This window comes from Zootoca vivipara, chromosome 3 (assembly GCF_963506605.1).
Source record: "Zootoca vivipara chromosome 3, rZooViv1.1, whole genome shotgun sequence".
NCBI lineage: Eukaryota > Metazoa > Chordata > Lepidosauria > Squamata > Lacertidae > Zootoca > Zootoca vivipara.
This window is the reverse complement of record NC_083278.1, coordinates 19695071-19721948: the sequence shown is the minus strand read 5'-3', so window position 1 is coordinate 19721948 and position 26878 is coordinate 19695071. Positions and strand designations below refer to the sequence as shown.

Here is a 26878-nt window from a genome sequence, read left to right as displayed (position 1 = left end):
TTTCCATTTCTTTCAATGGGAAAGTTCGTTTCAGGTTAAGTATGCTTCAGGTTAAGTACAGACTTCCAGAACCAATTACACTCATACTTCGGGTTAAGTACACTTCAGGTTGAGTACTCTGTGGACCTTTCTGGAACGGATTAATCCACTTTCCATTACTTTCAATGGGAAAGTTCGCTTCAGGTTAAGTACAGACTTCCAGAACCAATTGTGTACTTAAACCGAGGTACCATTGCAGTCATTGCTTAAGTAATATGGAACATTCTTACTCAAGTGGGGGCACAATTGTGCCTGCATCATTTCACATTGGAGCTTCGCCCTTTAAAATACCCAAAGTCAGTTAGGTATAGTTGTCAGACTAGGATCTGGAAAACCATGATTCAAATCCCCACTCAGCCCTGAAGCTCAATGGATGTTAAGGCTTAAGCCTTTCTGCACTTAGCATTTATAATGATACAGCTGCTGTTTGAGCCAACATTTAGGAGTGAATCAGTACCTGATGGTCTCTGCATCATCCAGAAGGGGCAGCTCAACTGCGGTTACAAAAGAGGGACACAGTATGGGCCCATAGTTCCCTGATTTGTAGGGATCCAGGGACAGCATCTTTAACAATTGTCTCTTTGTAGGGATCCAGGGACAGCATCTTTAACAATTGTCTACCCTACAACCTCTTCCAGGCTAATGGAACAAAGCCATCTTTCAATGACTGTTGCCTAAAGCCCACAAAGGATGTTCTCTGTCTCTTCTTCCGGTGTTAAAACAACATAGCCACATACTGCCTGGGATAAAATCTGGCAACAACTGCTGCAGCAATCAAGAAAACAGCTCATCCAACTTTGCTTAATTAGATTAGTGAGGAAAATTCATCCTGTTTCTCTTCCCTTTGTGTGAGCTTGTGACTCATTGTAATAATAATAATAATAATAATAAGAAGAAGAAGAAGAAGAAGAGGTTGTTCTGTTTCAGTGTCACTTGTTTGAAGCTAATGTCACAAGACTCTGATCTCCCTTGCTCCTGCGCAGTTTCTAGCAGTGATTGATCAATCTCTCACAAACAAACAAACAAACACAAAGGTGTTTTAGAATATATAATCTCACTGCGCCTGAAAGAGAACAAAGTCTTCTCTTATATATTATGTGTGGCATTGTGTGTGTGTTTTGTCCTTTCAGCTAGCTCTTTTAGCCAATAAGGTTGAGGACAAATTTCATGTGACTTTATTGATTTAAATATATTCATGTGAAGAGGCATTCCATAGCTTATTTCTCCCCATTCCTCACCTATGATTGCTTTTTTAGGGCTCAGCTGGCTTCAGTGGCTAGGAACCAGCTCTAGATAGTTCGGCAGCTATGAACCCTATTAGACCGAAATGGCTTTGTAATCTGCCAACTTCCAGATTGAATAATTGTGATGTGTTCTATGTGGGGTTGCCCTTTAAAACAGATTACTGGTTAGGGTTTCCCTTTTGTCCTCATATAACCTGCTTTAAAACAGCCGAGATGTGTACTTGAAGGACCCATCTTATTTCTATGATTGTTATATTAAATTGTTTCTAGCATTGTGTTTTAATTTTAACCTGCCAGAAGACCTTAGGATGAAGGGTGGGTAAATACTACTATTACTACAGTACCTACTTTTTGTTAGCTATGTATTAAATATCTTGTTAGCATAATTCTTCTTACTGAAACCTGGAGTAAGAACTGTTTAGCATTTCAGCCTCCTTGCCATCTGCCACTACTTTTCCATCACTCTCTTTTGTTCTTTCCTACGTGATTTTCTTTTCTTCCCTCTTCTTCTTCTTTTTAAAATATATTTTATTGAAAGTTTTCGGTGAGAAAAGAAAGGGAAAATCAAAACAACCAAACTGAAACCATGATACAATTTTCAAAGAGAATTTTGTAAAATTCCAAATAATAATAATAATAATAATAATAATAATAATAATATTTTATTTATACCCTGCCCTCCCCAGTCAAAACCGGGCTCAGGGTGGCTCACACCAATAAACTCACAATAAAACATAAAACGCAATTAATTAAAATACAGTATTAAAATTTAAAATGCAGCCTCATTTTAAGTAGTCCATAAATCCAAGCCGTGAGGGAGGAAAACACAGGTGTCAGACTAAGTCCAACCCAAAGGCCAGGCGGAACAGCTCTGTCTTGCAGGCCCTGCGGAAAGATGACAAATCCCACAGGGCCCTGGTCTCCTGTGAAAGAGCGTTCCACCAAGTTGGGGCCAATACTGAAAAGGCCCTGGCCCTAGTAGAGGCCAATCTAGCCACCTTATGGCTCGGGATCTTCAGAGTATTGTTGTTTGTGGACCTTAAGGTCCTCTGCGGGGCATACCAGGAGAGGCGGTCCCGTAGGTAAGAGGGTCCCAAAGAGCATTTTATGTGCCGTACTTAATAAATCAACATGTCTAATTCTAGATTTCATTGGTTATCTATATGCAGATCGAGACTGGGTATTTAGGGACCTGCAAACAATCAGGTCGTGGGCTACACAAAAATTAGGTTTCAGCTTCTTCAGAGTTCATACTAAAGTTCAGATAGGGCCTTCTTTCAAGGAATCACACTAATAATAAGAATAATAATACCCTGCCCATCTGGCGGGGGTTCTTTGAAACAAATAAGAAATGCTATTTCATGAGTACTAGCAGGTAAAGTTTCAACGAGCTCCATCTAGACCAATGCGGAAGCAATCTAATTAATTTTTATTCATGACATCAAAGACCTTTTTTTTTTACTCATTCTAAGATTCTTTTTCTTTGCATTTCACAGCCCTTTTAGGCTGCAGTTAAGTAAGCAGTTAAGCATTCTTAAATGAGCATGACTTCAAAAACAATAATCATTTGTCAAATTGTATCTTCAATGTAGATTTTGTTCTTGGCAACAAGCCTCATGAACTATGTTTACAATAGGATACTATAATAATTTTTAGAGTGGAATAGAAAACCAAGACAAGCCTCATGAACTATGTTTACAATAGGATACTATAATAATTTTTAGAGTGGAATAGAAAACCAAGACATGGGCATTTTCTCATGACCACCTCAAGGTGCTATGTCTGACTGGGAGATCTGAGCCCAAATAGTCTTCCAAATAGCATGCAATCTAACCATCAGCTGGGATGTACAACTTTTGTCCCTTTTTTGTGCAACTCTTTTAGCCATCCAACTCCCTAATGCAGAGATTCCCAAACTGTGGTCCACAGGCCACCAGTGGTCCACTCTGTGTCAGTGGATTTGTGATTGAAGATATTCATATTGATTTGCATTGTATTTTTATTGCTTCTTTTATTTCTTATATTGTACTTCATTGTATTGTAGTCTGAATTCTATGGAATTCAAATTGTAATAAAGGTAACTTGCACCTTATACAGGGGTTACTTTACTTTTTGCATCTTCAGATTTCCTACGGCTTAATATTGCACTGGAAAGCTATTAAACTTTTTGACACTTTTGGCAGTTAATACCCTGAAAGGTCAAACTAATGTTTCCCCATTGTCTTAAATATCATCTCCCTCTCTCTTTTCTTTTCTACAGCTGCTATTATTCCATGCAAAAATGACCTTTGCTGCTGCGGGACTAAGCAAACATTAAGTAGCAGTCAAAAAAGCAGAAGCTAAGTTGCATTAAAATTTACATTTTTATGTTTTCACTTTTATGTGACTACTGGTTCAGTTGTTTAGGCATTATACAAGAAGGCAGTTAACAAAAATTAAACTATGCTAGGGATACAGATAATCATAGAGATAAAGAAAACGAAAATACTATACACTTAAAAGATTACACTGACCATTCCTATGGAATTCAAGTCCGTCCAAAATGTCTGAAAACCAAAAACTCAATACGGAAAACTGAATGCGGAAAACTCAAACAGGAAGCCGCCTTGGAAGATTGACTTCCGAGGCATGTTCGAAAACGGAAGCATTTACTTCCGAGTTTACAGTGTTTTGAGTTCCAAAACGGAGTTAGTTAACGGAGACGTTCGAAAACCGAGGTACCACTGTATGTAGATGCTGGCCCTAATCCCTGTCACTACTGAACAGAGAGAGCTTTCCAACAGAAGCTGTATATTATCTAGATAACTTTCCCAAATACTTTCTTCTCTGGTTTGAAATGGATGAATTAATGGGACATGAAGAAATGAAGGTATACCTGGTTGTGGTGCCAGCTGTTGATTTCAGCACCAACTCAGTAAGCCCTGCCCATAGATGCCACCTGTTTCAAATAAACCTTTCCATATGATTGTGTATTAGGGAAGGACCAAGGAAAACATCTGTTCTCTATTTATACACTCATCCTCAACTTTATTTACTATTTATTGGCCTCCAGAATGGTGTCTCAAAATCGAGAGATTATCTCACACAAACTTCAGTGGCATCACAGTTTGAAGCTATATAACACGATGAGATGAATAGTTGGCATCAAGTCATGTTTGCCTCACCTGGGCTTAAGGAGACATCACTGATAAGAGTTGTGCATATAAATCTTAGGCATAACTGCCACATCCTGTTCAAATGAAGCTATAAGATGGCTTCTTAGTAGCAGTACAGATGACTAAATACAACATTTATATGGAAGGAGCTGCTTTTCTGCTATTCTGTTCCCCAGGCTTTGCCTATGGCAGCGCATTCATGTATATTTCTGGTACTAACTTGATGGGGAAAGGATTTTATATTTCCATTATTATCATTAACACAAAAAGAAGCGTTCATTCAACACGCTGTGGACGCTATCATCACCATACCCTCCCAACTTTTCTGTGATGAAAATAGGGATGTCTAATAATAATAATGCCCTACCCATCTGACTGGGTTGCCCCAGCCACTCTGGGCAGCTTCCAACATATATAAAAACAAAACAAAATATTAAACATTAAAAACTTCCCTATACAGGGCTGTCTTCTAAAGGCTCTATCTCATTGGCTTGAGGGTCACATAAGGTAACTCCATACTCTCCAACGTTTTCCCTATGAAAATAGAGATGCCCTAGGGAAAAGTGGGACATTCAGGGGTCAAATCAGAAACTGGGACAGCTTCTGTAAATCCGGGACAGTCCCTGGAAAATAGGGATGCTTGGAAGGTCTGCATCATTGGTTTAAAAAAGAAGGAAGACCTAAACTTATTTTCCTTCTAAGTATGTAATATACAAATTAATTTCCATACCCTGCAATTAAGCACAACATTATTGCTTCTGAAAAGATGAAGCAAAGAGCTAGGCCAAAGCTATCTGCATAGATAGATACCAGGCCTGTACTGCTTTGACCTACTGAGCTGATAAAAAAAAATATCTTGATTTTTCTGCCTACCTCGGAAAAGGTAAAGACGGCCGTTTGTCATGCACCTGGCAGGTCACACTGCGTAGCTGCTGCAGTGCTGAATCACAAGCTAGGCAGACCTGCTGTTGGTTAAATGTCTTCTGAAGGGCACCACACAATGGCAACGGTAATTTTGCAAGCACCCAGGGGAATGCATGTGGAAAATGTTGCAATCACCTTATATATATTTTTAAAAGAACTTGTCTGGATTAACTGGGGTGAGGGTACAATGGGTGAAAAAATAGATAGGCCAAATTCATTACATGTTGTGAATGGAACTGAGTAAGGAGTGAGTCTAGAGTAGGTGAAAGGGAAATCATAAAGTGGTTGAAGAGAAGGGCATTATTGCTGCCTGCACTTCCTGTGGTTACTCCATCAACTGGACTGAACCCTCCTTTCTTCCACGGCAGGCTATTTAAGAAACAAACACACCTTACTAAAAAAAAAGGGGGGGGAGGTAGTTCTAGAATTTTCTTCGTTACCATTTTTTAAAGCATTATGGTGCTGATTAGAATTCTTACCTGCCATTTACTCAAAGGTCTATAATCAGGTTACATAAAATATAAAATAGATATAATAGATATTTTATATATATATATATATATATATATATATATATATACACACACACACATATATATACTCCACAGTAGTCTACTTGGCAGTACAGTGGTCCCTCGACTTACGAATTACTCGACATCCGATGTTTTCGACTTATGAACGGGACAAATGGCTGCACGCTTACGGGTTTTTTTACATCTGACCGGAAACCGTTGGCACTTTTAAATGCGGTTTCATCGACTTAGGAATTTTTTAATGCCGTTTCCTCAACTTAAGAATTTTTCTGAATATTTTTTTTCCTATGGGAATCCGCTGTTCGACTTACGAATTTTTCGACCTACGAATGTGCATTCGGAACGGATTAAGTTCGTAAGTCGAGGGACCACTGTACTAAAAAAAGCAGGGGCATGTGCTTGGGGTTAAAACAACTTTCCACCCCACCCCACCATTTTTTCCTTTTTTGTTGTGTATTTGCAATCTCAGAATCGAAGAATCAGGTGATAAGGGCAGTAACAGCACGGGGGGGGGGGGACTTAGCTAAGAGAAACCTAGCCCTCCTTTCTTTCCTGAAGGCACCCAAACCAAATATTTAGACTGCTGCCTCTTTGAGGGTAGAGGTGGAAAATGACAATAAACCTACCCTCGGATAATGCAGGTTGTAAATTAAAGAAAATATCCCACCTCACCTCCCAACCCCCCCCCAAAAGAACAGAAAATGTCTTTGGAACAAGGTTTTGGATATGTTGATATGGCAGCATACCAGATATCCTTGCTTCTATTTTTCTCATTCGTATAAAATAGAGGCCCGTATTTGGGGGGCAGTTGGGAAAATGGAATAAATAAGTAAAAACAAAATGAAATTGTCTAATTTTCAAGCACAGCATCTACACTGTTGGCCATGTACTCACTTTTCAAAATTAGGGTTAACTCACAATTATTTTCAAAGTGGAGAGAACCCTCAAAAGACATAGGCCAGAACATAGCTGCCAAGTTCTCCCTTTTTTAAGGGAAATTCCCTTATGCTGAATAGGCTTCCTCACGAGAAAAGGGAAAACTTGGCAGCTATGGGCCAGAATCCAGAAAACAGGTACACTTAAGATGATTTATTTTAGTGGATGGCCACACCCAGCAATTAAGGCAGCATTCCTGCCCAAATTATCTGTGGAATTAATTGTCTTCCAGTTATAACACTGAATTGTATTTAACTAAGTCATCAGAGGATTTGGCTAATTTAAGTCTATTGATTTCAGCGGGTCTCCTACAACTTGGTTGGATACAACCCATTATATCCATATGCAGTTGGGGTGGTGGAAATATAGAACTAATCTTTGTAAATTACCGCTGTATTCCTCTATAAAAAAAAATCAAATATGATTTTTTTTTAGCATGACATGTCTATTTTATACTTTTTGTAAAGCTGTGCCACACACACACACACACACACACACACACACACACACACACACACACACTTTTGCAAAATATGCAGGTTGTGAAATAAATTAACCATTGCAGATGTGAAAAATACATAAGTATCCCTATCAATTTCTATGCATCTGCTTCTGGAGACAAGTCTCCTGAATATTCAGTAGGTCTGAGATTAACACCCCCCCCCATCTCAGATCTGTAATGATTGGAGAAGAAAAGCACAAACCTTTGCGCTATTCTGTTGTGCATTTAAATTACTGGAGAAAAGATGTTACCTGCAGTACTGTATGTGGTGGTGGTGATGGTTGGGTGGGGGGCAACGGGAAGGAGAATAGCATGCACCAGGAAATGACTCCTAGACTGAAGTCCAACCTTTTTTAAAAAAACAAAAACAAACAAAAAACCTCCAACTCACATGGTGCAATTTACTGCTGGCTCGCTCCTGACAACTTGAGAGCAACTTATGAAATCATGATTACAGCAATTCTTACAGGAGCTACATAAATATGACAAATGTGGGGACAGTTTATGTTCCCATAATCTGTGGAAGCAGCCTTTGCATGAGTGTAGCTGGCATAAAAATGACTCAACTATATGGGCTGATTAACTTGGATCCCAACAATGGGTGTCAAATGAGTGACCCCAACCCACATGGTCAGAGCACTTAAGCATAATCCCAGCTGCAGAGGAGCAATTTACAGAAAAGCAGTGCCATGCACCTGGGCAGTATTTAAAAAGCCTGACAATCTGGTCCTTTCAAAAGATCATCAAATTCTTCTCATGTTAATTGATGTAATAAAAACGTGTCTCCAGTAATTGATTGTGAATCCCAGAGTGGAAGGATACTGAAGGAATGATAAAGGAAGAGGAATAATGGAAAGCAGTACAAGAAGCATAAACAAAGAAGGGTTTAAAAGCCTCCCCGCTTCCTTAATTTATTAAGTGCTGCTGCTAAGGATTGGGGAACATTTAGACAAGAATTACAACTGTTTACAATAGAAAGCCAGGTTGAGGACATGTCAGATATACAAAAAATAGCAACATCCTTCAGCCCTGTGAGGACAGACACTATCCATGCTTTCATTAACCTGAACACTAAGGAGGTGGGTAGGTGAAACCAAGTATGAAGCTCTATTCATTAAATTTTAGATATTTCATCCCTGTTCAGATGGTCTTTGTACACAACATTTGTCTGTCTAGATGTGCAAATGTGATCATGTCTACTGATAACATCCTCCAAAACCCAGTCTCCATGCACTGCACGTCATATCAGCACAGTAGGTTACAAGAATACACTCCAGCTTTATAACTGCAATCTGGAAAAAGGAAGGTGCAGACTGCACAGGTGTGATTAGGGTGCAGGATGTTATTCCAGACCCTACTCCCACTCCCCACATATACAAACATTTGTATGTATACTGCCTGGATGCCATCAATGTGAGACAATGAAGTAGAGGTAGAAGAAACTTAAACGTTCTTTCAAGAACTTACTGGAAAGCAGCTTGTCAAGATGTTTTAGGTTATTATTATTATTTTCCAGAACTAAGGTCTGCTTTCAGCTTGAATACGTTGTAACTATGGGACTGGCTCTTCTAGATAGAAGGGAACCTGCAACTAATTAGAAACACCAATTTTTCACCTTGGTACCCACTCTTGAAAACAGAGCGTTTTAGAGCTAGTTATCTGACCAAACTCGTTAAGTTTCCTTGAGAAATGCCTTTATTGAGCAGTGTTTCCAAGAGATGTCTATTACAGTCTTGGATGGCCACTACAACAAAGTCCCATTCGCAGACAGACTTTGTATTTGTGGTCAACCTCAGGTGGAAGACATCGTTCATTAACTGTTAGCTCCCCCTTTATATAGAGATGCACGAGGTTGTTTTCTGAAACCTTTGGTCACACAAGGAGCAGGGACACCCCAGTAAAAAGGGTTCAGTTTCTTTTGAGTGAAAATAATAGCTTCCGTGTGCTACTCTGGTTCGCCACAAGCGGATTAGTCATGCTAGCCACATGACCCGGAAGCTGTATGCCTGCTCCCTTGGCCAGTAAAGTGAGATGAGCGCCGCAACCCCAGAGTCATTCGCGACTGGACCTAACAGTCAGGGATCCCTTTACCTTTAATAGCTTCTTAACACACAAAGTGGCCCTCTATGCTCTGGCTGCAACAAAACAAAACAAAACAATAGAAATCAAGCTGGATTTGAGTTTGTTGGTGTCTCTGGTAACTTTTCATTTTTAAATCAGGGATGTTGGCAAATTGGATTTGCCTTGTTGCTCCCTCCGTGTGTTGGGTGCTGGTGGCAGAGGGAGCAACAACAGTTTCATCCTCGTGCTTCGCGGGGCTGGGCCAATGCTCCTTCCTTTTCAACATACCGGTAGCAATGTATCACTATATCACAATGTTGAAAAGCCTTCGGCCCAGTATACTCGAAGGAGCATTTCCACCCCCATCGCTCAGCCCGGACACTGAGGTCCAGCGCCGAGGGCCTTCTGGCGGTTCCCTCACTGCAAGAAGTGAGATTACAGGGAACCAGGCAGAGGACCTTCTTGGTGGTGGTGCCTGCCCTGTGCAACGCCCTCCCATCAGATGTCAAGGACTTTTAGAAGACATCTGAAGGCAGCACTGTTTAGGGAAAGTTTTTCATCTTTGAAGTTTTATTCTGTTTTTAATGTTCTGTTGTGAGCCGCCCAGAGTGGCTGGAGAAACACAGCCAGATGGGCGAGGTAGAAATTATTATCATCATCATCATTATTATTTTATCGCCCAGCCCTAATTATGGCTTGCAGCCATTGATAACCTCATCCCCCATGAAAGTGGTTCAAGGTTTTGTGCGCACTGAACATGACAATGAAGAAACAATAGTGTGGTTGTGCATAAAAGGTTATGGTAAAGGGGCCCCTGACCATCAGGTCCAGTCGTGTCCGACTCTGGGGTTGCGGTGCTCATCTCGCTCTATAGGCCGAGGGAGCCAGCATTTGTCCGCACACAGCTTCCAGGTCATGTGGCCAGCATGACAAAGCTGCTTCTGGCGAACCAGAGCAGCGCACAGAAACGCCATTTACCTTCCCGCCGGAGCGGTCCCTATTTATCTACTTGCACTTTGACGTGCTTTCGAACTGATGTGTGGGCAGGAGCTGGGACCGAGCAACGGGAGCTCACCCTGTTGCAGGGATTCGAACCACTGACCTTCTGATCAGCAAGCCCTAGACTCTGTGGTTTAACCCACAGCGCCACCTGGGTTGTGCATATCAGCACATAATTCAAATGTTTAAAATAAAAAGGATATTTGAAAGCCGTGGGAATGGGGAAAGAGGGAAGTTTTCTGGAAGATAGCTGCCTTTAGAATCAGCAGTAGTGGGGGTTGGGGAACAGATATGAAGGAGTGCCTTGTAGCATAACAAAGTGATCAACCAAGCTAAAGTGGTACGATGAACTGACTACTTGAGGGTTCTTAACTGATTGTTATGTATCTCTCCAACATCAGTTTTGCCTCAATTTCAACCATGTGGTACTCCCACTCTCCCTGACATAAGCAATTTGATTTTCTTGGACTTTTATCTGTCATGTTGCCAAGCAAGGCATGTTCAGTTCTTGTAATCCTTCTTTTCAAATCAGCTCCTCGTATCCTTTAATCAATCACTTTGCTGTTCTGCAAATTACCTCGTTACTTTGCAAACCTTTGGTTTTCTTATGCCATTATGCTACTGTTTATACAGAGCCCTCTTGAAGGTATAGGATGTCATAGGAAGTTCATTAATATGTTTTACTGGCAAACGATTCCATTTTATAACTGAGCATTTTGTCTTCCCGTGGGGCTTTTAAAAAGCCAAACGTGAGTGTGCACATAGTTCAAACCAAAGTGGGAAATTTCAAAATGACAATCTTGCATTTATTTATAACCCTGTTCTCTAGGTGGCTTACAACAAGTAGAGAATCTGACAAAATATACGTACGTAAATAAAATGACAGAAGGAAAACAGAGGCCAGATAAGAAATAGAAACTGATGAAATAAAAATAGAGAAATAGAAATAAGAAATAGAAACTGATGAAATAAAAATAGAGAAAATTTTTAAAAGCTCTTCACTTGGCATCAAAATGACATCAAGACAGGCAAGCCTCTATTGGGGAAGGCATTCTATAACTGGGGTGCTGCCACTGAAAAGGCCCTTTCTTTTGCAGTTTCCCACTGCACCTCACCTTGTGAGGGTGTCCAAGAATGGGCCTCACTAAAAGATCTCAAGACCTGGATAGTGGCACAAGGAAACAGGTACGTACCTTGATCCCAACCCATAATTGGCTTCAAAGGTTTAAAACTTGTTATAATCCTAGACAGCATCTTAAAAAGCAGAGACATCACCTTGCCGACAAAGGTCCGTATAGTTAAAGCTATGGTTTTCCCAGTAGTGATGTATGGAAGTGAGAGCTGGACCATAAAGAAGGCTGATCGCCGAAGAATTGATGCTTTTGAATTATGGTGCTGGAGGAGACTCTTGAGAGTCCCATGGACTGCTAGAAGATCAAACCTATCCATTCTTAAGGAAATCAGCCCTGAGTGCTCCCTGGAAGGACAGATCGTGAAGCTGAGGCTCCAATACTTTGGCCACCTCATGAGAAGAGAAGAATCCTTGGAAAAGACCCTGATGTTGGGAAAGATTGAGGGCACTAGGAGAAGGGGACGACAGAGGACGAGAAGGTTGCACAGTGTTCTCGAAGCTACGAACATGAGTTTGACCAAACTACGGGAGGCAGTGGAAGACAGGAGTGCCTGGCGTGCTATGGTCCATGGGGTCACGAAGAGTCGGACACGACTAAACGACTAAACAACAACAACATAATCCAGTTGGGGTAGCCAAGGTAGTGCATTCCAGATGCAGCTGGATCCAACTCCCAGAAGCCCTGGTAAGCACAGTCGGGGATTATGGGAACTGGAGTTCAGCCACATATGAAGAACACCACATTGGCTACTCCTAGTATAATCTGATGCAAAGTTGTACCACGTATTATATTCTACATTGGGGTGATCGATACACTTGAGATGGTGTGGATTACAACTCCCATCATCCCTGACCACTAGCCATGCTGGCTGGGGCTGATGAGATTTGGATACCCAACATTCAGAGGACCACTGATTCCCCACCCTGTTCTACACAATGAATACCCACGCTGCTTTTCAAATTGCAATATCCCTTGACACGATGCCATAAATATTGCCACCCAGTCTTCTCACCACATCCATGAGCTTACTGCGGGGAGCTATCTCTCAGTTATAAACACTTGCAATTTAAAATGGCGAACAGTAGAAAAACACCAAATACAGTCCTTCTAGAAGTTCCAGTTAGCTACAGGCTTCCCATTGCTTGCCAAATAATAAAAGGAATGGCATCCAGGCAACAGTCTGCTGTTCCTACCACATGGCACTGCCTAGCTATCCTGGCAACAAAGCATTTAAGAGGCAGTTGCTTCCTCTGATTTTTTTTTTGCCTGCAAAAATAAAATTGAACAATCAGGGGTGCTTAGGTAACTCCAGAAATGTTACTACGTGCAGTTGGTATTCAGTTCCAAAGCACTGGGATATAGTTATTTACAAAGCATTAACTTAATAAATATTGAGTTCTTATTTATTCTTGTACAAGCAGATTGATGACCTTTGAAAAGAAGCAGCAATCTCTCTTCCAAGCAACACCCAGCTGCTGAGCTATATAATAGATTAGGTCTCTCTTAAAACAGTCCAACACAACTCATGTAAACAGGATCCTCTGGACACCTTAAGGCAGCAGGAAGCCAGATGTTCCTGGACTCCAATTTCCACCAGCATGGGCAGTGCTCAGGGATGACGGGAGCCGCTTGGAGACTCCCCTTGCCTCAAGGTACTGGCATCACACATAGAGCCCACATGGGCCAGAACAAGCCAATACAGATCTGACTTGTGGCTGCCATGCAGATCCTGGCTGCGCCATTCATGGACATTTCTACTTGCAGCAAACCCTTTGTATACCAACGCCTTGGTTGAGAATCCTCTATACCCCTGCCACATCAAACCCCAATATTTTGCAGAGAGTTCTGGAGCATGCAGAGCATTGGCCAGACTTGTACCCCATGTACGCTGAGAGTGTGGCAGAACTCAGACAAGACCTTTCTGTGGATTAGGGAAGCTTTTAATGTTTGATGGATTTCTGTATTTTAGAATTTCTGTTTTTTTGGAAGCCGCCCAGAGTGGCTGGGGGAACCCGGCCAGATGGGCGGGGTATAAATAATAAATTATTATTATTATTCACACAGGCTACAGGGGAAGATTGGCAATGGCTGACAAGCCGCCCCTCAAGAAAGCTTGCTGGCCATAACTTATTTACTAATCTGAGGAATCCCTTGGGTCCACTGCAACACAGTCTGAAAGCCACCAGTGTACAACCATTGGGCGATTCCCGCCCTTCCTCAACACACACAGACACACACAGACACACACACACACACACACTACTGCAAAAGGCCAAAGAAGATTTCTAATCAGTACAGTGGTACCTCGGTTTATGAACACAATTGGTTCCGGAAGTCTGTTCATAAACTGAAGTGTTCATAAACTGAAGCGAACTTTCCCATTGAAAGTAATGGAAAGTGGATTAATCCGTTCCAGACGGTCCGCGGAGTAACCGTTCATAAACTGAAGCGAACTTTCCCATTGAAAGTAATGGAAAGTGGATTAATCCGTTCCAGACTGGTCCGCGAAGTACTTAAACTGAAGCGTTCATAAACTGAAACATGGGTGTAATTGGTTCCGGAAGTCTGTTCATAAACTGAAGCGTTCATAAACTGAAGCGAACTTTCCCATTAAAAGTAATGGAAAGTGAATTAATCCGTTCCAGATGGGTCCGCGGCGTTCATAAACCGAAAATTCATAAACCGAGGTGTTCATAAACCGAGGTTCCACTGTATAGTAATTTGGTGTATGCAAAGATCATGCTACATGTATGCAAAGATCATGCTACATGGCATGATTTAAAGCAGGTTTAAAACATGGCTGCACTAACAAGTGCACCAATGCTATTTCCTACAGCTTTCATCTCAAATAGAAACTTGCCCTAAAACTCTATCTTCCACATCATGCAGGTTGCAAGAGCTCCGTAAACTGACTTGCAAGCTGTTGTGAGGCCTGATCATGTGGATTGTTTCTTGCTGAAACTGGATTTATTATACAGAAGAAGAAATGGTGTATATCTATTGGGCTTTATGTCTCTTTGGTGGAAATTTCATGCAAAAAACTAAACTGTGATAGCCTGTGCTTATGTAAATTTAAAAAGGTGTGTCAAAGAAACCACAATAAATAATCCTGGCTATGCACTGAATAAAACTTATGGGTTGTATTCAACTAAGTTTTACTCAGAGTAGATGCAGAAAACTTAATGGCCCCAACTTAGCCATGTCAATGAATTTCAATTAGTCTGCTCTGATAGGGTTTATAATGAATACACTTATAAATCCAGTAGAACAAATGCTCAAGCATTTCTTATGGTATGGATAGAAATGGCGAGTGCTAATCTGCAAGGTACTGAGCTGCCTCCGAAAAGTACAGTCGTACCTTGGAAGTCGAATGGAATCTGTTCCGGAAGTCCGATTGACTTCCAAAACGTTCAGAAACCAAAGCGTGGCTTCTGATGGGCTGCAGGAAGCTCCTGATGCCAATTGGAAGTGGCAGAAGCCCCGTCGGACATTCAGCTTCCAAAAATAGTTCGCAAACCGGAACAGTCACTTCCAGGTTTGCGGCATTCGGGAGCCAAAACGTTCGAGAACTAAGCTGTTCGAAAACCAAGGTACAACTGTACTGAATTCAGAATTCTAAAGGAGCGCAGAGTTGCTCAGAAAGTATCAGTGCTAGTCTTTGTATCGTATTTCCTGCTCACAAGGAAATATCATCCATATACCCACATAATTCTTTTCAGCACACATGTTCAAGGATGTTGAGCTTGACTTTATACAAACACACAGAGGGGGAAAAATCTCTTTTTTTCCTGAACCAAAAGATGCCATTATGAAATTTTAAAGGAAGACTTTTCATGGAAGCATTCTGAAAAGGAACAGCTTCTATGTTTAGAAATAAGCATCTGTGTGACTAGGAAGCCTATTACAAACCAGCAGGAGACCGAGAGGCTGCGGGAGGAGGGAGTTAGAGCAGTCACCCTTGAAAGCTGATCTATCTGTAGCACATGAAAGCAACCAGCTATCCGTATTTTAACAGTAATTTAACTGCAAAAACACTTTTTTTCTGCAGAAATAGATATATACACACATACACAAAATTTAAAGGTTCACAAAAAAAGTAAAAAAAGCCAATTCATGAAACGAGACGCAAGGGCAAAACAAATAAAGATGCCATCATAAACTGAAAAAGCACTTCAGGAAGAAGAGGTGGAGAATGGAAAGCAATGCTGAAAAACTGTCAGGGCAGCATGAAAGGAAGAGTGGTGAAAGCGATGGGGTGGGGGTGGGGGTGGTGAAAGCCACCTCTTAACACTTAAATGTATGAAATCACCACAGCAGGAAGCAGGAGGGTATCAGCAGCCTTGAAAAAACAACAACACCGTTTGCACAATGACTCTCAGCCTCAATTTACACATCCCTATGTAAAAAATATATTTTCCCTATAGGAATTCTTGCTGTTATTGATCATGAGAAAACCATCAATCTGACTGAAAACACATCTTTCTGACTGAATTTGATTAAATTTGATTATTTGATTACTGAATTTGATTAAATTCAGTAAAATGCACCTTGTTCATTTTTTTAGACTCGCATGCCACGGATGTGATATTGGTAGAGGTCCTTACTGAATTTAATCAAATTCAGTAAGGACCTCTTCCAATATCACATCCGTGGCATGCGAGTCTAAAAAAATGAACAAGGTGCATCAAGAGTCATAGACAGGTTTCACTGTTATTCCAGGAGAAAGGGAGAGTGCCAGGCAGGCGCAGACCACCTCAGAGCCTGCACCATATCGACCCTTACTGTGTAGGGTCTTTCTAGTGTGGGAAGGATCATTTAATGCGTTACTTTTAAATTCCCCACGGAAGGATTTATATTCTGAAAGACAGAATATAAATAACTGCAATTAATCACTCATTCAAATAAATATCCAATGGTGTTGTGATATGGGAAATATATGGCTCAATGGTACAGGGTGGGTCGATACTGATCTGCCTTGTTTTTATTAAGTATTGTGCCTTTTTATTTTGTATTTTTATGCTGTGAACTGTCCTGAGACCTTTGGATGAAGGGTGGCATACAACACTATTTAACAACAAGAACAACAACAACATTCATTTTGCATGAAAAAGGTCTCAGCGTTCATCCTCTGGCATCTTCAAGCTGGATGGGTAAAGATCTGGAAACTTGTAGAATTGCCACCACTCACATGTCACATATTGCGTGTTCTGACTGGTGCCCATGACACATTCTCAAAATACCAAACTAAATTCAGAGAAACCTAAAACTGTAATAGCTGTTTATAATTGTGTATTGAAATGTCGTAAAGTGGATGCTCATGATCTTAGAGATGAATGGAGCAGAGGGTTCCATTCAGTTCAATGGAAAGTTTCCTTTCTAAGGGTTTCCTGAGATTTTAAACTGAAATTGATCCAAAAAATAAAAATAAAAATATGATGTTATGAATATATCAGACTCCACAGTGTCTCTAGGGGAAGAGATGGGTAAGTTCAGATAGTTGTTGGAAGTGTAACACTGAAAGTGCCTCTTCAAGGCATACAATGCTCTTTCTTTTTTTATTTTGGAGATATCATTGATATTTGCAGATGTTCAAACACACTGAAATCCTATTCCTGTGGTGTCAGGACTAACAGATCAAGAACAAAAGTGGGTTTTCTGTGAGCCCTTATGGTGGCTATGAGACATATACTGCAAGGCTGGGAGGTCAAAGAGCCACCATGTATCAGCCAGTGGTTTGAAGATCTCACTGCCTTTTTAAAGATTGAATGAATGGATTATAACTGACAGTTATCTTTACATTTCTAATGGGACTCCATATATATGTTTAAGGATTGGTTTATGCACTGCTAAAGTAGTGCTGGATTATACATGTAAAAATACTGTACAGCAGCAGAAATCTAGAAGATAAACATCTATGTAGACACCCAAGGGTTGCTAAGGTGTCTTTTGGGATTGTCTTGTCTTGGTCAACTCTGTTTTAGCAACAGAAACAGCACAGACACTAAAACTCCTGCTTGTGAATCTGCAGACAGAAGAGAGATTCAAAAGTGAGCCAAACAACTGGATGAGTCATCTCGTGGCTGCTCAACAGGTGCTCTAGTAAACGTCTAATTGTTGACATATTGCAGTTAAGGCCTTGCATTTATTTCTTGTTGTTAGTTGTGAAAAACCTATTTTCCTCCTGGCCGCTGCCAGCCGGGTCCGAAATGTTAAATGAAAGGTTTAGGAGGTTTTATAAGACATCACCTGGCCCACCAACACAAATATTCCGGGGGCCATAAACTTTTGAATGGTTCACCTGGACTGTGCCATATCCAGCCTGCTGGTAAGTGGCCTTTGTAAACTCCATGCTGGCTACGCTCAATAAGCTTTAACATGGAAAGGGAAGGCAGATGGAAACTGGAGGATGAGATATTCCTGTATATTCTCAGCTAGTAGAATATATAACCTGAGATTACAAGTCTCACTGTGAGTGATGACTAAATTGGAAGATGTGATCGAATTGGGGGTTTGATGTCTTGGAACCATCTAACAATTTGACAAAAGCACAGAGAGGAGGCTACTTACAAACAATTTGAAATTAAAAGATCATTAGCACTTATCTTGGAACGATGAATTCTCAGCTCTTTTACACATCGACAACCATTCGACTATTTTGACTCCCCAATCAACAAGAATGCAAAAAGATATGAAACAATATGATTCCCTAATTCTAGGTGTGTATCAAAAGAATCCCCACATTTTTATCCTGTAAAATTTATGAAGGTCATTGCTACCAGCTACATCCCTGACTGCCAAGGGATACCAGAGCAATGAGTCAGAAATATATGTTCTGAGTACTACTAAAATTTCTTCATTTCTTTCCCAACTATTGTACAATTAATCAACCACCTTCTTTCCTGCCACAGGGCTTTCCACAATCCTCACTAAGATTGTGGATATTGTATGCCTGCTTTCCGGCACTACTATTTAATCAGTGTAGTAATAGTGGTATCACACTATGAAAAGATTTCAGGAGGATATTACATTTGCAGCTAATTCTGAAACTCATAAACTGCGTCTAACTGGATGGCGCATAAATTGCCTTCAATGTAAATGAAACAAGAATCACAGAGAATTGTAACTACAAAGAAAAGCTCAACAATAACTTATATTTAGGGAAATAGCTCTTGAGCCCATTAGCATTTAATTAATATTCAGAATGAACTAAATTTTGAAAAGCATTTTTGGAGGGAGTGAGATGCTGTGACACATCAAGGTGCACTGAAAGTAAATGGAACACTGTACACAGGTATATTTATTCCTTCCTATAAAATGCCAAACACTCCTCAGGAATATCACTTCACCGGTTTATTCAGGAGTTGAACTGAGAGCAAGAGCAAATGTGGAGCTGAACTGATAGCAGCTCAGATGTGGAGACTGCTTGATCACTGAGTCAATTCTCCTGTCTTGGGTCGATAATGTGTGAAGTTCGTTTGCTACAAACCTTAATCAGCTAAAGCAACTGGCAAATTTACGTGCTGCAGTTGCAATTCTTTCAGCCCAAGGACAACATTTTACTATAGCTGTCCACAAAACCAGGCAGTATTTATAACCGTTATCTGAATCCTTATCTCCGTTAAGGTCAACTGCCTAGCAGAGTAACAGTCTAGAGCAGGTAGCCCCAATAAATATTTACTGGCATCTGCACAGCCAGCAAAGGAATAGTGAAAACTCCTCTCAGTATACTGACTTTACAAGGCAGCCACATTATTAGCATTCCATGTCTAGAGCTCTACTGAGGATTCTTGCTTCTTGCCATTCCTGAATGCACATCATTTCTTTTAAAAGCTGCATTTATTTATTTTTAAGGCACATTATCACACAATACTAACCCTTCAAGGGCCATCTTGGACCAAGCTATTTTTAGTGAGATGCATGCAACAAATGCAAACTTTTCAGACATGGGGATTGGGTGATGAAATTAAAGGAAGTTTCTGCATAGCCTGGATTTTCTCTTGGCTAACCAGCTCTCTCCCACCCCCACCCCCCGGTTTTGCTTTTCTGGTTAAGAGCAGAGTTGGGCTTAAAAGGGCACAGAATAGCTATAATGAGCTATTAATGGAAGTGAGAAAGAGAATACAAATGTCACCCACCCTATCCCTCCTGCTTACCTGGGCTCTGATCGCAGCATCTTTCTTAATCCACTTTATCACCGTTTCATAAACCAGTTCTTCCGTTTTTGTGTTCAGGCTGTCATTGGACATATAGGAAATGAAGTCGTCTTTCGAGATATTAAGAATCTCCTCCTGATTGGCCACCTCCGGAAAAATCTGCAGGGCGTAGGCCTTTGCCATGTTGTATAGCTCGCTGCACTGCATCGCTTCAGCCATGGCTAATATTCCTAAGCAATTGCTAGCAGTCAACTGTTTTTCTACAATGAACATATGAAACAGAAAGGGATGGGGAGAATAAGTCAAAAATCCAGGGGAACCTATTTCCTGGTTTTGCAAGCTGTAAACTGCCACCTAAATTTGATAGGCAGGGTAGGAAGGATCCTGCCTTGAGTACAAGGGACTGAATTAGATGGCCTCTGACCTCTCCAAATATGCATAATAGGGAAACTGTAACAGCATAAATGCAGAAATAAACACAATCCTCCTTAGACACCGAGAGCTCCATGCAGCTTTCTTTTTCTTTCAAATTTGGTTCCCATAGAAATCAATGGGACAAGTTAGTCACAATTTCAGCGCTACTGAATAAGATATCCAGTGATTAGAGAACGAACTTATAAGGAAACTATGTAACTGCTTTAGGATTGTAAATGTGTGTAATTGTGGCAGACCTGGGGCTAACAACGATTTCCCCCCAAACCTCTGAGCTTATCAAATTAAACTAATTAATTAAGCTGAATACAAATGAAGAGCTCCGTTTTTCTCTTCCAGCCATCTAGACATGTGGGTGTGCATGCCTCAATATTCCTTGCATAAAACCAAATTTCCATTTGCCAGCAGCATGTGTGTGCAGTCCAGAGGTTCAAATCTAAAACTCATATTAATGTGATAAAATAAAACAGGGTTAACTATGAGGAAACTAGGTTGCCTGAAATTCAAAAAGCAAAAGGAGGGAGACGGTGTTTTGAACATGTTTTGTACTTTCTGAATATTAGCCCGGGGAGGTGAAAAGGAGTATAAAACCATCACACAGAATGTCAAGGCATAGTATTGCCTGACAACCTCTATGAAGCTCAAGCATATTATTCTAGAGAAATTCATATCCAAAGACTACAAAAGGAAGCTCAGACACCTCCCCTCACAATATTACAGACTCACTTGTAATGGGGGAAAATCCTTCTGAATCAGGAAAATGGGTGTATACCCAACACACCTGGGACACAAACTAACGGAACTCTTATAAAACTGGAACAGTAACAGCTGATGTGGACTGATAGTGAGGGAACTCCATTTTTCCTAAGAGGCCATATTTCTACATTTTTAGGTCCCTGAGTGCGTGCCATGTACCTCGGCTGGGTAATCCATTTCTGACTGGTAACATGGGATCAACATTTCATGGTAGATACTTTCTTTGTGGAAGTCTGGCCAGTTTCTTCCAGTCCTTTCTTAGGTGATATATGCAGCTATCCACATTTCACCAAGACTCTGCCTGTCTCCTCAAACAGAGTTTGGCCTCTTTTAAAATGGGGCAACTGTTCACAGAAGGACGCCCAAAGACATCACAGCCAATGTAGGCCCAGTTTGCCACAGGGACATAATCTGCATAAAATATTATCCATATGCATAGTTTTTAAGAAAATAACCAACAAGGGGCATAGGTTAAGGGTGAGGAAGTGGGGAGTTGGGGACCCTCTAAGTGAACCGCCCTGAGACCTGTGGGTATATAAGGCGGTATTCAAATTTAATAAAAGTAAGTGTAGTACTATAACTTCCATCAACCCAAATCACTGGCCATGCTGGTTTGGCCTGATAAGATCTGGAGTCGCACTATAAAAAGACCTGTAGCATTTGTATTGTAACAGGGAACTTGGGTGAATGCTGTGCCAGCCAACACATCATCCTGTTTGAAGTAAAGAGGTGGGGGAAATGTGGTTGGTAACTTGAATGTTCTTACTTGGCCTCTGCTTGCAAGTATTAATAGCAGAACATTTGATTAAGATTCAAGGCAGGACATCTCAAAATGAAAAGGCAGATACGTCCGTCACACTAACAATAAATAACGTGCGGAAATGATTATCCACTTGCTCATAAACAGCTTGTTCTCCGCTCTCACAGCAGCACAATATATTCTGTTTGCAAGGCACTGTTTTATGTTAGAATGCGTAATAGGTCTCCAAGTGAAATTTCAGAAACAACGATAAAAAATGTAACTTACTAGTCCTCGGGGTTGCTAAGGTGTTGGGTGGTGTTTTTTTTTTGGTAGTATTACGGAAATGAATCTTAAATGGCTCTTAAATAAATTAGATTTAATTCTCTTGACCTCTTTCTATGATTTAAAGAGCCAGTAGTTATAATACTACCAATCTCTTAACAGATTGCATGTAGAACAGCATAATCCCTCCCCTCCTACTGCTTTCTTCCTCCCTCATTTAACCCGCGGTTAAACTTTACGTAAATGTCAACTGTGGTTAATCAACTGTAATTAAGGGAAAAAGTTTGGAAACATCATCTTAACTAGGAAGGTAATAAGAAGGGTTCTTGTTAGTGCTAACAGCAGTGCCAATATAACACTTAAAACATAGTAGAACAAGATAGGAAGAATTTGTGGAGGAAGTAATGATGATAAAATGGTTAAAAGACAATAAGCATTTTACCTCTAGGGGCCCACAGTCAGCAATACACGGGTACCTCGGTTTTCGAAAGTCCCGGAAGCCAAACATTTCGGTTTTCGAACGCACATGTTATTCCCCCCCCCCCAGTTTTCTGCGGACCACCCTTTGCTCCTCGGTTTTCGAATGTTTCAGAATTCGAATAGTCTTCTGGAACAGATTATGTTCGAAAATCGAGGTACCACTGTACCAACTTTTGAAGCTCCTGGTTACCATAGTCAAGAATAAAGGTAGCACACTTATTGTTTCTTGAAGCTGTCTGCACTAGGTAGTATTATTCTTTAAGTTAGTCAACATTTTTCTTGCTGCAGGCAACTCACAGTGTCTTTACAAAAAAACCCAAAATGAAAGATAAACAAAAACTCATACGCTCAAATAAAACCAAAGTGAGGAATACTTAAAATGCCCACCTTCCATATTATGTTATTTCTCCCCCCCCCCAGCCCTCCACTTCAGGGTTTTCACTCGATTTATAGTCAAAGTTTTCATGGGAAAGTTCATTATCTGGCAAATCATGGTTCTCATTCCCCCCTAAAAATGTGCAAAATGCAAAACAAAACACCAAACCAATCAATCTCTAGGCGAATTTGCCTCTATGACATACTAAGAAGAACAAACGAGGTTTTCCACAGGTAGCTCTTAGAAGAACTTTAGAAATAGTGGTTTGCTTGTCTTTTTGCATTATAAGATTCTTGGCTACCCCAACGCAAAAATGAAAAATGAGGCCAACTGAAAACTCCACTATCTCTGAAGCTTAATCCAGTAAGAGCTATAAATAAAAATAAGCAATTATATTTTATGAATTCTCTAAATGAGAATATAAACCTCTAGTTCCCCCTATATAATGAAACTTACAGCCAACTCTCCCAATTGCATAACCATAACATGGTTCAGTGAATTCACATATTAAGTATTGGAAAAGGAAAATCTCACATTGATTTAGTGGAAATAAATGTATTTTGTTATAGTAGCTGAATCTTTAGAGATAATGTGCATGGATATGTCTGTGGATCATTATGAAAGCCATAAAATCTATTAATTTAAAACACACTGGAGGGCAGATATTAAAGAAAATCTGCACCAGCATAGCAAATGCCATCTAATATCCAGTTTTGGAATAGATGTGTGCAATTTGGACAAAACAGATGTGAGGGAAACAGGAAATGCAAGGCCCTCAATCTTCTATGCTCACATCAGAAATTGAACGGTTGGATTATCCTTCAAGGTATAATGTGCCAGCGCATGATAAAAGCACAGTTTGAGCATCTCCCACAACAGGAGATATGAGAGGTTCACATTTAATGTTACAGAGTTATATCAGGAAAAGGAAGTTGGGAGCACCTTGTACTTAGTGATGTCACCAAAGTTCACGATTGCTTGGATCATAATACTAACTTGTCCCACTCATAATGTTTTGCTGAGGTACTAAGGAAAATTGGGGGCCTTGAAACTGGGATGCAGCAAGGGCCCTGGGGTGTGCAGTTCCCAAGGCACACCCACTTGTAGGTTAACTCAATTCCAGAATGTCATCTGCAGTGTGAGTAACCCCACATCTCAGAATTAGCACCAAGCACCACATCTCAGAATTAGCACCAAGTCCACAGCGGGTGGCGCTGTGGGTTAAACCACAGAGCCTAGGGCTTGCCGATCAGAAGGTCGGTGGTTCGAATTCTCGCGATGGGGTGAACTCCCGTTGCTCGGTCCCAACTCCTGCCAACCTAGCAGTTTGAAAGCACATCAAAGTGCAAGTAGATAAATAGGTACTGCTCTGGCGGGAAGGTAAACGGAGTTTCCATGCGCTGCTCTGGTTTCACCAGAAGTGGCTTAGTTATGCTGGCCACATGACCCGGAAGCTGTCTGCAGACAAATGCTGGCCCCCTTGGCCAGTAAAGCAAGATGAGCGCTGCAACCCCAGAGTCATCCGCGACTGGACCTAACAGTCAGGGGTCCGTTTACCTTTACCTTCTACCAATTCTGAACTGAGGTGGGGGAGTTCACTCATCCAGACCTATTATTCGGCTATGGGCTTATGCGGCTTGGGACCCTCGTACCTACGGGACTGCCTCTCCTGGTATGCCCCGCGGAGGACCTTAAGGTCCACAAACAACAATATTCTGGAGATCCCGAGCCATATGGTGGCTAGATTGGCCTCAACTAGGGCCAGGGCCTTTTCAGTATTGGCCCCAACGTGGTGGAACGTTCTTTCACAGGAGACCAGGGCCCTGCGGGATTTATCATCTTTCCGCCTGGCCTGCAAGACAGAGCTGTTCCGCCTGGCCTTTGGGTTCGATTCAGTCTGACCTGTGTTTTCCTCCCTCATGGTTTGGATTTATGGACTACAGTGGTGCCTCGCTTAACGAACGCCCTGCTTAACGAAATTTCCGCTTAACGAAAGGATTTTTCGAGCGGAGGTTGCCTCGCTAGACGAATGCGTTTTCGTCTAGCGAATCGCGGTTTCCCATAGGAATGCATTGAAATTCAATTAATGCGTTCCTATGGGCAAAAAACAATTCGAAAAAAATTCAATGCATTCCTATGGGACTCGCTAGACGAATTTTTTCGTTATAAGAAAAGACCCGTGGAACGAATTAAATTCGTCTAGCGAGGCACCACTGTACTTAAAATGAGGCTGCATTTTAAAATTTAATATTGTATTTTAATCTGTACTTTAATTAATTCTTTTCTTTTATGTCTTATTGTAATTTTATTGGTGTTAGCTGCCCTGAGCCTGGTTTTGACTGGGGAGGGTGGGGTATACATATGTTGTTGTTGTTCCTTGCCCCAGTTCTGCCCTATCTGACGCCATTCCGAAGGACAGTTCTAGCATCGTAGAAGCTGCTCCGGTTTGTGGGGCAACCTACCCTACTGGTTATGGAAACCAACCTTGAGCTAGATAATTAGCTCTCCTCCCTGCATCTCTCTCCAACCTTCAAGTGTACAGCGAGCTAAGTGGGAAGGATATTTCTCTCTTTTTTTTATGATGGAGATGTGAACCTTTCACATCCCAGTGACAAAAGAACAACTCAATGCACCAAAAAGAACCCTGTGAGCTGTATATATTATGTAAATCAAACATTATTTTCTATTCAATTTCTTTACGTTTCTGGCAATTAAGGGCTAAGGACATATATGCAGGACTCTAAAACCCCATACCTAATCACTGGAAATCTTATTCAGGAAGTCATTCTGCATATGGAGATTATATTGGACATTGCCCATAAACTTCCTAGCATATCAGCAAGGACCAGACGCTTGTATTTTCTTTTATATGTGAGTTGAGATTCTTGTGGAGGATGCCCAACAGCACATCCAGTGCTTTTCATGTACTTCTGCAGCCTCAAGGCATGCACCCAGCCTTGGTAACAAGTCCACAATTCACTCAAGTCAGCAATACCATTTGCAATGCAGCACACCATGATTGGATGGTAGCTGTACTTCCAAGTGCCATGATTTTAACATGGCCACGCTGCACCTGAAGTACAGCCACTAACAAATAGTGGTCTGTCCTATTGTAAATGACATTTAACCACGAATTTTATAGAAGAGATGCAAATGATGGAAAATTCTGAGGTTCAGAATCAAGAGAGAGAGAGCGCGAGCGCATGAATTCTTACCTAGAAATGACACACAGACTTTGCAGAATGTATGAAATTGGAACTTGCTGGCAGCTTCCAGAAGAGTTTTGGCATTGACGGAATCTATTACTAAGGAACCTGTATAAACAAACTCCAGCAGTAATTCCAGGACATCCGCCGTGAGATTTGATAATTCCAACTCCAGCTTCTCACTGCTTCTGCTACTGTCCCGGGGTGACCTAGCAACAGCAGACAATGAAATTCTTATAGGATATTAACTTTCCCCCAGTGGTTGCCACTTACTGATGGCTTGAAAATCATACAACAAATTCACTGACACAGAGTTTTGTTGTTGTTTAAGAATTGAAAAATACTGTATATTTTTTAAAAAAACAAATCAATGAACTTAAAAACACTTTATTACTGGATCTGAAAGAGAAGAGTCTTGCACACCAAAAAATACCAACCCAAACAGTTTATTGCTACTCTGCATATTCATGCAAAAAATAATAATAATTTGCAAACCAATCAACCAAACAAAAATTAAGAAGAAGATGAGCCAACATTAATGAAAATGTGGAATAGGATTAACTTTCAAAGGGAAGCAATACATTTTCAAGTTTACATTCTTTGTCTCTTCATCTTTGGATAGTGAAAACAAAGTTTCCTGTTTTCAAGAGAAAAGGTCACTTGTCCCCCCCCCCCCCCGAACATGGGACAATACCTTACAGGGTATTTAGGGATACATTTATGGACCTTTTCTATAAACCAAAGTAGGAGAGGAACAGTTGTTAGAATGGTTCTGAGTTTGACCTTCGAAAAGTTGCAGACTTTTTATTTTATTTCAAACCCTATATATTTTGTGTGGGTATTTGTTTGTCTTCAAAAAAATATATTGTTCCCTTTTAGGCACTAAAAGAAAAGAAAAACAAAAAAGGAAGGAAGGAGACCCCTC

The 26878-nt window shown here is 40.8% G+C and overlaps 1 protein-coding gene across 3 annotated transcripts in view; it reads right to left on the bottom strand.

Annotated features, from left to right (window-relative positions):
* The window catches only part of KLHL29 (kelch like family member 29), a 391592-nt gene that overhangs the window by 49704 nt on the left and 315010 nt on the right, over window positions 1-26878 (bottom strand). For all 3 annotated transcript variants that reach the window (XM_060272443.1, XM_060272445.1, XM_060272444.1), the window contains 2 exons: window positions 25963-26162; window positions 19680-19939 (listed from right to left, as the gene is read on the bottom strand). In XM_060272443.1, coding sequence (XP_060128426.1) covers window positions 19680-19939; window positions 25963-26162 — 460 coding nt within the window. The remainder of the gene's footprint in view (window positions 1-19679; window positions 19940-25962; window positions 26163-26878) is intronic.